Source organism: Zalophus californianus, chromosome 11 (genome assembly GCF_009762305.2).
Source record: "Zalophus californianus isolate mZalCal1 chromosome 11, mZalCal1.pri.v2, whole genome shotgun sequence".
Lineage (NCBI taxonomy): Eukaryota > Metazoa > Chordata > Mammalia > Carnivora > Otariidae > Zalophus > Zalophus californianus.
In genome coordinates, this window is record NC_045605.1 from 38,163,014 (window position 1) to 38,174,857 (window position 11,844).

General features: G+C 47.5%; 1 protein-coding gene across 1 annotated transcript; it reads right to left on the reverse strand.

Annotated features, from left to right (window-relative positions):
- Positions 1-3,169: 3,169 nt before the first annotated feature.
- On the reverse strand, positions 3,170-7,932 carry FUT4 (fucosyltransferase 4). The gene has a single exon (XM_027580639.2). The coding sequence runs from the start codon at positions 7,894-7,896 to the stop codon at positions 6,325-6,327; it is 1,572 nt and encodes a 523-aa protein (XP_027436440.1). The 5' UTR covers positions 7,897-7,932; the 3' UTR covers positions 3,170-6,324.
- Between the last annotated feature and the right edge of the window lie 3,912 nt (positions 7,933-11,844).

Below are 11,844 nucleotides of genomic sequence, written 5' to 3' on the forward strand. Positions count from 1 at the left end.
TGGGATCAAGCCTCAAGTCGGGGAGGAGAGTCTGCTTAAGGATTCTCTCTCTCTCTCTCTCTTTCTGCCCCTCCCCCTACTCCCACCACATACACTCTCTCTAAAATAAATAAATAAATCTTTAAAAAAATGAATTCAAAGATCTCAAAAATCCAATCCTTTACAACTTACTTGAAATAGTTTTATCATAGGGTTCCCCATGAAACTAGTAAGTCCATCCAATGCACTGAGTCTCTTATTTTCCTCTGACTCTTCTTCAAAGGAGTCATTTGGTAATTATGGTTACATAAAAAAATAATAAATTTCTCTACAAGTAGATACTGAGTGCACTTGAAGTAAGCCAACTGGGAATTAAAAACAAAAGCAAAAACAAAACCAAACAAAACCAACCAACCAACCAAAAACCTTCAACGAATGTGAGTTTTCCAAGATAAAAAAGAAGTATTCACAAGAGTTCAAGAATCTCTTGTAATGAATCAGGGGACAGTTTTCTGTTTCTGCTGAAATGTTAGTGTACTCCTTGTTAAGGTCCTGACTCTCCCTGTCAATGAGTGCAGGCTTCTTGATTTCACTTCCCATGTGCCAACAGATGCTGTATTTCAAGCTGGAACAAAGCTTTCCCTTCAGAGCAGTGCACCGAATGGAGGGTTTACTCTGTTCCCTCATTCTCTGCGCATCTGTTCCTCCTTGGTCCTCTTTCCGTGTCAGTTAGCCCCTATCTTTCCCTCCTTCTTTTCCATCTGCTCTTCTCACTTTCTCTTCAAACACTTCTTACTCGTTTACCCCAATGTCTTTGTTTTTTCCTTTTTTCTCTTCACTCCCCACATATGCTCACCAGCTGTCCTTCTTTCTGGTGCACACTCCTTTTCACTCATTTATTATTCACTCTTGAGTACTCACTACTGAATCCTCTTTTCTTGTCACACCTGGTCCTACTGTCAGCGAGCCAGCATCAGTGTTCACAGTCTGTACTGAAATGAGCGTGTCAGTGTGTGTGTGTGTGTGTGTGTGTGTGTGTGTTGGAGAAAGGAAAGCGGAGAAAATATTCAATGTTTTTCCCTTTTCAATAATTTGAGCATCAGCTGTTAAGAGGGATGCCTCTGCCCACCATCCTGTTCCCAGTCTTTATTCCACCTCTTTTAAAATGGCATTATTTAGCTTACTGAACAGGAGATGAAGACAGTACATAGTGTGTGTTGGGGCACTTAGTAAAATAAATTGGAGCGAGAGAAAGGAAAACACTACTTATGCCCTTGGAGACAAGTCACCAGGTTAAAGTGAAGAAGCCGGGCAAGAAAAATAAAAGGACAGGCTGAATTGGACCAGGCACAACTCAGAAGGCATAAAACCGTCACATTTTAGTCACTAATCCAGGAGGACTGATGAACTTACAGAAACCCCTCAACCAGGAAACACCCCACGTGTCATGGTTGCACACATTAGTGCCTGGAGGACGTACATTATAAACAAGGAGTCGCTTTCCATCTCAACACTTTAATCATTTTATCAAAATAATCTGAACATGAATACATACTTGATTTGTTATTAGAACGCGTAGCATAAAAGTCCCTGAGACACATCCAAAAAGAACTTGAAATGTATTCAATGCAATTATTAACCATACTGATTACCAAGAACTTGGCTCCCTTCCCTCATATCTAAGGCATGTGACACTTTAATATATGTGTGTGTGTCCATAAACATATATATGCATGTTTTAATGCTAAATCAGTCTCCCTCTCTGCTGCCTAGTTTTCTGCCAGTTTACTGCGGCTGGGTAGCAAGTCTTTTCCAGACTGTAAGGAAGGCACATGGGGAGGTGAATCAGTTCCTAAGCCCTGGGGTGCCAGTCGGCAGAATGATGGCAAGTGAAACTAGAAGGTCCCCAAAAAAGACTTTGTCCAACTCCGTCATTTTGCAGTTCAAGTGACAGAGGCTCAAAGGGGCTGTGACTTGTGACAAGCACAACTGGTTCTGCCACTGTGACCGTAACCTTAGGCTTGTCTGGACTCCTTCCTCAGTAAAATAGACTGGTGATAATCACAGCTAACTTCTTCCAGGTGCTTCCTATGTGCCAGACACTGCACTGAGGACTTGAAGTGTGATCTAATTCTCCCAACACCTCCATAAACTATAGATGATTACCTTCAAATAGAGATGGGAATATCAAAACACAGAGGGCTTAGATGATGTACCCGAGATAAGACAATTAGGTAACGTTGCAAAGCTGATCTAGGAACCAGGAATATCTGCCTCCAAAATTCTTCGATTCCAATTCTTAAATCCCTTCTAAGAAATACCCATCAGGTAGGTTCTCAGATTCCTTAAAAGTCTAAAAGTCTAGCACAGCGTTGACAAACTATGGCCAAATCCAGGCACCCCATCCGTTTATGTATTGCCAAAGGCTGCTTTTGCGCTCCATCAGCAGAGGTTAGCAGCCGCAGAGACTGGATGGCTTGCAGAGCCTGAAATATTTACTCTGGCCCTTTACAGAGTTTGCTCATCCTGTTCTAGAACGTTGAAAATTTAGAGTATACTCTAACTGTGCAGCACTTCACCGTGTACGAAGCACTTTGGGCCACATAATCACATTTAATCCTCATTTTGCTGGGGCATTCATGCATTATAAAGGAGGAAACTAAAACTCAGAGAGTTTCAGTAACTTGCCTAATCAGGATCACAGGGGCAGAAAGTGGCAGAACCACATACCCAGGTTCTGACCCCAAATTGCAAACTCCTTCCATGAAGCCATCCTGCCTCCTCTAACTTACTGCCAGGGAAGGGCTTAGAAGCTGGAAAGGAGTGTGAATAGTGAAAGCAAGTCAGCCTGTCTTCCCGATCCCAATGTCATTCCGGGTGCGCTCATGTCATTAGAGTCATCAAGTGCCAAAAATATGAAATTTGTAATAAATTTGAAAGAAAAGTTTATGCCTTAAAGGGAGGGCATGACAATCATAGAAAAGACATTCTTAAATATATATGATGCCTTCATATGCATTCTTATATGAATGGATATGAATTTTAACCTACTCAATTTAGAATATGAAAAAACATAAAATGAGCAATTGCTTTATTTAAGATTTTATTTATTTGAGAGAGAGAGAGAATGAGAGAGCGAGCACATGAGATGGGGGAGGGTCAGAGGGAGAAGCAGACTCCGCACCGAGCAGGGAGCCCGATGCGGGACTCGATGCGGGACTTGATCCAGGGACTCCAGAATCATGACCTGAGCCGAAGGCAGTCGCCCAACCAACTGAGCCACCCAGGTGCCCGCAACTGCTTTATTTCTGTCTCTGAAGAGATCAACCTAAAAATTCTGCTCATTCTATACCCAAAATTTGCACATGAATAAAAATGCAAATATACCTTCTTTATGCTAAATATTTAATAAAGGTGTTTAGTTTTAAATAGACTTACCACTAAGAAGAGCGTCAGTAAAGTAATAGTTACTCATGTAACTATATAACTCAATTTTTTTTTTCAAAGAAAGCCAGGTGCTTCCTCCTAGTCTGCAAATTCAAGTTCAATCTAAATAACAACGGTGATTCTTGAAATAATATAGTCGAGCTTTAGAGATATATTTGAAATACACAATATGAGGCCCCTTTTTGTTTCAGAAATATCCTGAAATATATGTTGAGATTTAATTTTACACATACAAATGGATATGGAGGAGCCTGAAATCACTGCAAAAAATGAAGGAAAAAATTTATCTTTTGCCAACTGACTGCTATATGTTAGGCGCCTTTATTTATTTTACTTCCCCTAATGCTCACAATGAACTGTGAAGTATTGTCCTCCTTCATTTTTCAGATAAGGAATCTGAGGCTCAAGGTTATTACTAATTTGCAGAGGTCACACTAGCTGGAATTAAATCTAAGCCAGATTACCTCCAAAATCCACTCTCCCACTGCCACATGTAGATTCCCAACAACACCAAGATCATTGGCCAATACCTCATAAATACTCATTTTAAGAATAGAATTTTTCTGGGCACCTGGGTGGCTCAGTCAGTTAAGTATCTGACTTCGGCTCAGGTCATGATCTGAGTCGGCTTCTCCCTCTGCCCCTCCCCCCGCTAGGGCTCACTCTCTCTCAAATAGATAAATAAAATCTTTTTAAAAAAGAATAGAATTTTAACTTCTTCTTTTTGGCTGGCTGATACTTTGTAATTCCACCCACACTATAATATTTAAATAAGGAAATTTTATCCATGGGCTTTAATTTCTCCTTTTAAGGAAAAGAAAGAACTGAATAAAGAATTGGATTTTAGTGAGCTTTTCAAGTGAGTCTGCAACAAATGAGCAGAGAGAAAACTTACTTTATGATTCAGCTAATTGTCCTAATCAAGTGCATAGTTACTGCTTACAGCAGAACTTTATATAAACCTAATTAATCTCGGACCGTACCCACAATAATCAGTCACTGAGGGTCCCTATTATAATAAATCGAGGATTTCTTTATATTGTATCTATATTAGATGATGGATATTACCTGAACCTATTGCAACAATCATTTCACATTCTATGTAAACCAACCATCATGCTCTATGCCTTATACTTATACAGTGACATGTGCTAATTACTTCTCAGTAAAAATGGAAAAAAATAATCATAGATCAAGGAGAAAAAGAAACCATTGTTTGAGGCTGTAAATCAACTGGCTTTCTAATAATTGACCTATGGCCCGTATTACATTAAAGAACGTCACTTTAAATAAATAGGTTCTGCCAATTTATCAAAGTTACTTACTTGTAGGCAGTGGCAGATTCGAGGAGCCTTAAAGGAAAGGACCTTCCTTGCCTTACACATTTGTGTGTCTTTTCTGGCACCTACAGCCCAGTGTTTGGCACAGAGTAGGGCACAGGGTGACACCTACTAAGTAATCTATTCATTCAACAACTTTTCAAGGCAATGCATATATTTTCAAAGTTGGCCCCATGACACAGTCTCAAGGTCACTAGGCATGTGAGGATGTACTGTACTACCATGCAGACCAGGAGGGGAACTTGCTGGCCCCAAGGAAAGTTGCAGATTTAGATTTTAACAAAAGCCAAACCTCACTGCAGGCACTAATTTAGTTTCATTTCCCAGCAACTAAACATTGCACTAAAAACTGAGCGGGGGGGGGGGGGGGGAACAACAACAACAAAAAACTGCCATTAACAGACACCACGAAATTTTTTTCCTCTTCCATGATTCCACAATGCGGTACAGTCTCTTTCCTTGTTCTGCAGATGGGTAATGCCAGCAACCCTGGAGGACGGACATTCCTGCTGAAATTTCAGGACGGACATTCCTCCTGAAATTTGTTAATTAATTAACAAATTAATTTTGTGGAGAATGACACCGTGGCTTCCTTCTCCTCTTTCTGTAATCACAGGCTGGTTTTCTGGAAAGAGGGAAGAGGTTGCTTCCACTTTATTTTCATATCTGTAATTTTAATGTGCTTTTGAAAAATTTTAGGTTATAGAAAAACAGACACAGAGGAAATAAGTTAGGAGATGATGATTCACATTGCAAAGGGATTCTCCATAGGGTTGCATTAAATACTAAATTCTCCTAAAGCAGTGAATTTGGGACTTGATTTAAAAGCAGCTTTCCAAAAATACATTTCCAAAAAATACATTTGTAAAAGTGAGGTATACCTATAGATTCATCTTAACTCTCCTTCGAGGACAATTTAGCATCTTCTTTGCACTCACAGGGCAGGGGAACAAAAAGGACTTGTTAAGGAACAGTCAAGGGATTCTTGGACCACCCTCCTCATCTGCCTTAGGAGATGAGGCTTCTCAGAATTCACCCCAGACAGAGAAAGACCCACTTGTGGCCCTAGTCCTGTCACTGTTCTGCAACAAGGCTCCTTCTAAAAGCAGGGGCTTTCTGCGCATCGGCCCAGTGAAACGGGCGTCAAGGAGCAGTGTGTGTGGATTTGGATTCCGCACAGACCACAAGTATGGCCTGTGGCCCATGAGGAAGGTCAGAGCAACTGACTCAAGGGCTTCTGGTAGGTAGGCTGTTTCCTCCCCTCTGCACAGGTTACAAGGTGAGGAAGGACCCCCTTCTTCACAGGTGAACACTGATGTCCATCTACAGCAGACGGAGCCCAACTGCTCTTTGTGCAAAAAACCCATGAGAACGGGGAATCCTTCCCACCCGTCTTTGTGCTGAATAATATCGATTGGTAACGACCATTTCCCCACAGAGTACAAATGGGTGTTTGGAAAACTCCGTCCCATGATTCAGGTGTCAAGGAGATGCACCGCTGAGGCTCCAAAAGCTGAGGATTTGACCTCCCTGGGTTACACCCAAGGCAAGAGTGGCTTCACCGCTCAAACCAGTGAGCCAAGTTGCGTATGCTCTTGGGCCGGTCCCCGGCGGTCTGCACAGCCTGGCAGACCCGGCACCAGGGCTCGTCCCAGAAGGAGATGATGTGCACCGCGAAGCTCCTGCGCCAGTTGAAGTAGCGACGGTAGACTGATGGGTTTCGGTCGAGGAAGAGCAGGTAGGCGGCCAGGGAGGAGGCACTAGGGAAGTCATCCACGTGGATGAAGGCACCGCGGGGCAGGAAGCGCTCATAATTGGCACGTTTGGGGCCCAGCACCACCGGCACGCTCCCGGCCAGCAACGCGTTGCGCCAAAACTTCTCGGTGATATAATCCAGGTGCTGCGAGTTCTCGAAGGCCAGGTAGAACTTGTAGCGGGCCACTGTGTGCAGGAGACCAATGTTGGGCACCGGCCGCCCCGGCCCGCTCCTGCCGAACACGTCCACCGCCACGTGCTGGCTCAGCTGGTGGTAATAGCGCACCCGGGCCTGGCGCTCGTCCCAGTTGCTCACCACCCAGGCCACCAGCCCCCGTTTCCGGGCGAGCGGCGCGGCCAGGCCCAGCGGCGGGTCGCTGGGATGGGTCCTGGGGTAGAGCGAGCCGTAAGGCACGAACACGTCCGAGTCGGCCCGGTAGGAGACGGTCCAGTTGAAGAGGTTACCTGCCAGGCTTCGCAAGCCCGGGGAGTGGGAGGGCGACTCGAAGTTCATCCACACCCAGCGCTGGCCCGGGGGCCTGAGGCCCGAGATGGCCAGGGCTTCGGCCGCCGCCACCCCCTTGTCCAACACCCGCAACTCCGGCCCCTCGACCCCGCGCACCTGGACGTCCCAGGGCGGGGGCCAGTCGGGGGGGCCCTTCACGAGGTCCCGGTGGTGGAAGAGGACCGCCTGGGCCTCCGCATAGGCCGCCCGGTCGGTGAGCAGGCGGCAGCCGCTGATGTTGAAGCGCAGCCAGCAGTCCGGCGGCCGCTTCGCGCGGCTCTCGCGCCGGGTGAAGGGTTCCCACCACAGCAGCACGCCCACCGGCCGCCGCGGGCCGGAGGACGCCCGGGGCAGCGGCGGGCCGGAGGACGCCCGGGGCAGCGGCGGGCGGGAGGACGCCCGGGGCAGCGGCGGGCGGGAGGACGCCCGGGGCAGCGGCGGGCGGGAGGATGCCCGGGGCAGCGGCGGCAGCTGCCTCCAGCAGTAGTAGGCGGCCAGAGCGGTGCACAGCAGGCCAACAGCCACCAGCGCCGGGGCGCTCCGCGGAAGCCCCAGGCCTCCGCGCCGCGCGAAGAGCCAGCCGCCTGCCGGGCCCCACGGCGCCCCCATGGCGCGCGCAGGCACCGCCGCCGCCTCTCGCCGGGCGTCTGCAGGCGTCGAGCAGCAGAGGCCGCTCTCATGGTGCCGCTGCGGCTCCGCCCGTCTTTGCCGCTCGCCGCTGACCCTGGAGCGGGAGAGGGCGGTCCCGGAATCCCGAAGCTCGCGGGTGTGGCTCTCCTCCCCGCGAGTCCCCGCAGAGCGCGCCACCAGGGCGAGGTGAGCGGGTCGGGCAGCCCAGCCCGGGGCGGCCCCGTCCCTCCTCGCCACCATGCCTCCAGCCCGACCCGCGCGGCCGCCCCGGGCGTTTCCTGCCACGCCTCCGCCCGCCCCCACCCGCCCCCACCCGCCCCAGGGCTCGCGGCCGTGCGGCCTAGGCCCCCTCACCCTCTCCTTGGGATCCCGCCTCAGGGGGGGTCGCGGGCCTTTCTGCGCGCGCCCAGCGCCCTGGCCTTAACCTGCCCGCGGCTCCCTCCCAGCTGCGCCCCGGCGTTCGGTCGCGGTGGCCTGCACGCTCGCCTGGCACAGGGAGGACCTGGTTCACCGCAGCGCGCGTGCAGAGGGCGCTAGAGCAGGCGCGCGGGCTCCTAGGGAAGGCGGGCCCGGGGTGCCGAGTCCCCGGCAGGGGGACGGAAGATCGGGTCCTCTTCCTTCCTCACCCGCCCTGCTGTGGCCAGCGACGCCTGCCGGAGGGAGGGAGCCCTAGAGGCCGCGGGAACGTGCGGGCTGCGGCGCTGCCAACACGTCGGTGACCGTGACCTCGTGACCCGCCGAGACTGGCCGGCGGCGCGACGCACGGAGAGGTCTTGCATTTTGTGAAACCAAGCTTCCAGGGTGGATATTAGTTAAACCGTACTGTCACAAGAACGTTTCCTCTGCCTACCTCCCCAGCAGAGGATCAGAGGCATAACACATTTTCTGAGCACTTAAAACATTCTTTTCCCTCCCTCCACCTCTAAATACTTCTGACTGCAGGTATCTCGCTGCTGCTTCCCGTGTGAAGGCATCTACTTCCACAGTCGCTTGAGCAATTTCTTCCCCTACACCTTGAATTTAAATTTCTGGGTTTAGGCCTTCACTTATGTTATTAAACTCTTATTCAGTGAAATACCAAACAGGCCATAGATGGGCAACTGACCTAAGAAGAGGAGGCAGCTCTGACACAATTTTTAGTAGAACACAGCTATGCATCGCGGTCCCACAGCTCAGTGCCATATTAAGTTACAGAATGTTAGAGGAGAGGTAGGTTTGCTGGGAATAGGGCCAACCTGTCAGGTGTTTTTGATGCTATGCATACAGAAAATAAACCTGGGGGCACCTGGGTGGCTCAGTTGGTGAAGCGACTGCCTTCGGCTCAGGTCATGGTCCCAGGGTCCTGGGATCGAGCCCCGCATCGGGCTCCCTGCTCGGCGGGAAGCCTGCTTCTCCCTCTCCCACTCCCCCTGCTTGTGTTCCCTCTCTCGCTGTCTCTCTCTCTGTCAATTAAATAAATAAATAAAATCTTAAAAAAAGAAAAGAAACCTGGATTTGCCATTAGAATTTCCTGGGAAGAACTTTCCTCATTAAAAATCAAGTACAGACTGTAGGGGCGCCTGGGTGACACGCTGGGTGACACACCTGTTTTGAGCTCATGTCCTTGACCTCAGGGTTGTGATCTCAGGGGCTTGAGATCCAGCCCCGCATAGGGCTCAGCGGGGAGTATGCTTAAGACTGTCTCTCCCTCTCCCTCTGCCTCTCTCCCCGCCTCTCAAATAAATAATAAACCTTTTTAAAAAATCAAGTACAGATTGTGAAAGCTTCTATAAAGATGGTTTCCTGTGGCATGCCTCCAGTTTTGGAGCTGGACAGCATTAGGCGCCCTGACTGTACCCATCAACCTAGTGACACTTTCTCCTACACACTGAAACCTTTTATGTTTGTCTTTTCTCGTTTTTCTTTTAATTTCACAGAATCATTTTCAAGCTACTTAAGCCAATTGTCATTGAAATTAGGAATTTCACTTCCACTCTTTTATTTTTAATTAAAAAAAAAACCAAGGGCACCTGGGTGGCTCAGTCAGTTAAGCATCTGCCTTCAACTCAGGTCATGATCCCAGCATCCTGGGGAGAGCTTCTCCCCCTCCCGCTGTCCCTGCTTGTGCTCTCTCTCTCTCTCTCTCTCTTTTTCTGTCAAATGAATAAATAAAATCTTTTTTTTAAGTAAAAATGAAAAGGAATAAAAAAATAAAAATAAAAAAAGCTTTGAATGCACAAATAACTTTTTTCACCCAAATGAAGGAAAGGACATATTAGCTTTGCTTTTTATGCAATGCAAAAACCTGTACATTCATGCACATTCCTCCCCCACTTCAGTTAAATAAGACATCACAGGAGGAGCGTAACGTTGTGTCCAGCACCTGGTAGGTAAGGCTTTGGTTAATGTTGCTTCCTTCCCCCACTCCCAGTTTTCCCGTAAATCCTTCCTTCAGATAGTCCAGTTACGCCAACTCTTTCTTGGTGGAATGACTCTGATCTCATGAATATCAATTTCCATTGTCTCTACTGACCTTGGTAGGATGAAGGATACAACTCTCTATTTAGTCTCATCTTGATGTTGGGGGAAGGGATACCTAGAAGAGGGTATAGTTGGATCAATAGAAACCAATCATGACTTCTCTACAAACAAGTGATTGATTTATTCCCTGGGCCATGGTTTGTTCTTATTTTAAAGGAATGGAGTATTCTCATGTCTTTATTGAACCAGTTGGGAAACTGGGATAAAAAACACTTATTTCGACCTTCAAGAATCTGAAAGAGGCAGAGGGAAGGAATCCTAGAAGGCTTTGGTAAGGTGGATCGTGGAATAATTAGGGACCACTGAAATCAGGCAGAGGGCCGAGATGTTAGTCTAAGCAGCAGGGGCAGCACACCAATGGCCAGACAGTGAGGATGAGGGTGGTAGGTTAGAAGTCACTAGGGTTTAGTTTGGCTAAGGAGATGGGGTTTTATCCTGAAGGTTGTAGGGAGCCTTCAAAAGGTTTGAACAAAGCGAGGGAGCAAGAGCAATATAATGGGATTAGTATTTTTTATTTTGTTTTTTGTTTTTTGTTTTAAGATTTTATTTATTTATTTGAAAGAGAGAGAATGAGAGATAGAGAGCATGAGAGGGAAGAGGGTCAGAGGGAGAAGCAGACTCCCCGCTGAGCGGGGAGCCCGATGCGGGACTCCAGGACCATGACCTGAGCCGAAGGCAGTCGATTAACCAACTGAGCCACCCAGGCGCCCGGGATTAGTATTTTTTTAAAAGCTCGTCGTGAGGGGTGGGGCGTATATGGAAGTTGACATAAGATAGGCTTTGGTGTGCTAGCCCTGTTTATTGACATAGGCACTGGATAATGGGTGTGTTTTGTTGAGGAAATTCATTAAGCTACAGACTTATACATGTACTTTTGTATCTGTATATTATACTTCAGTAAAATGTTTCTAAGGGAAAAAAATCATTCTTTCATCAGTAAAGGATGAATTGGGTATTAGGGACCAGGATAAGAGCAGAAGTATCTCATCCAGTTGGAAAGATATTGCTATAAATCACATACGAAATCACATACGAAACAAAATGCCTGAACTAAAATAGTAGATGTGAGAATGAGATTGAATTAAAATTAAAGGAGAGTAGATTCAGAGATAGTTAGGAGGCCAGGGCCTTTCTCCAGGAAGCCTTCCCATATGCACAAATCCAGGGTAGGTTACATATATGTGCTCCCATATATACATCTTTCAGAATACCATGGGGGCAGGGATCATGTTTCGTTCATAACTCCAGCCCTAGCGCAGAACCTGGCACGTAGTAGTATTCATCATCTCAATGAATACTTGTTGAATGAAGGAGGGCTCTTAATGTATTGCTGAAATAATCTGTTGGTATCTGTGTTCCCCACTAGAAAGTGTGTAAGCATCAGGAAAAATTGGCTACGTGAATGATTTGCTGTGACATTAAGAAGCCCCTTAAGCTTTCAGGGGGTAAATGCAACACATGAATTGGAACCCTGATGACAAGCATCAGAAACTCCATCAAATTAGGCTGCCTCTCTTTGGCCCAACCTGGACCAAGTGCTCATTCTTGAAGCAGTCACTGTGGTCAGGAGATGTGGACTCTCTTGAGATCTTCTTCTGGAGCTACAGGATAGGTTTAGCTAAACCTCATGGGCTAACAATAGGGGGAGAGTAGTTCCCCAAAGTAAAA

Bases quoted from the DNA above. Each gene is read 5' to 3' on its own strand.
- FUT4 (XM_027580639.2), bottom strand. From the start codon at position 7,896: ATGGTGGCGAGGAGGGACGGGGCCGCCCCGGGCTGGGCTGCCCGACCC.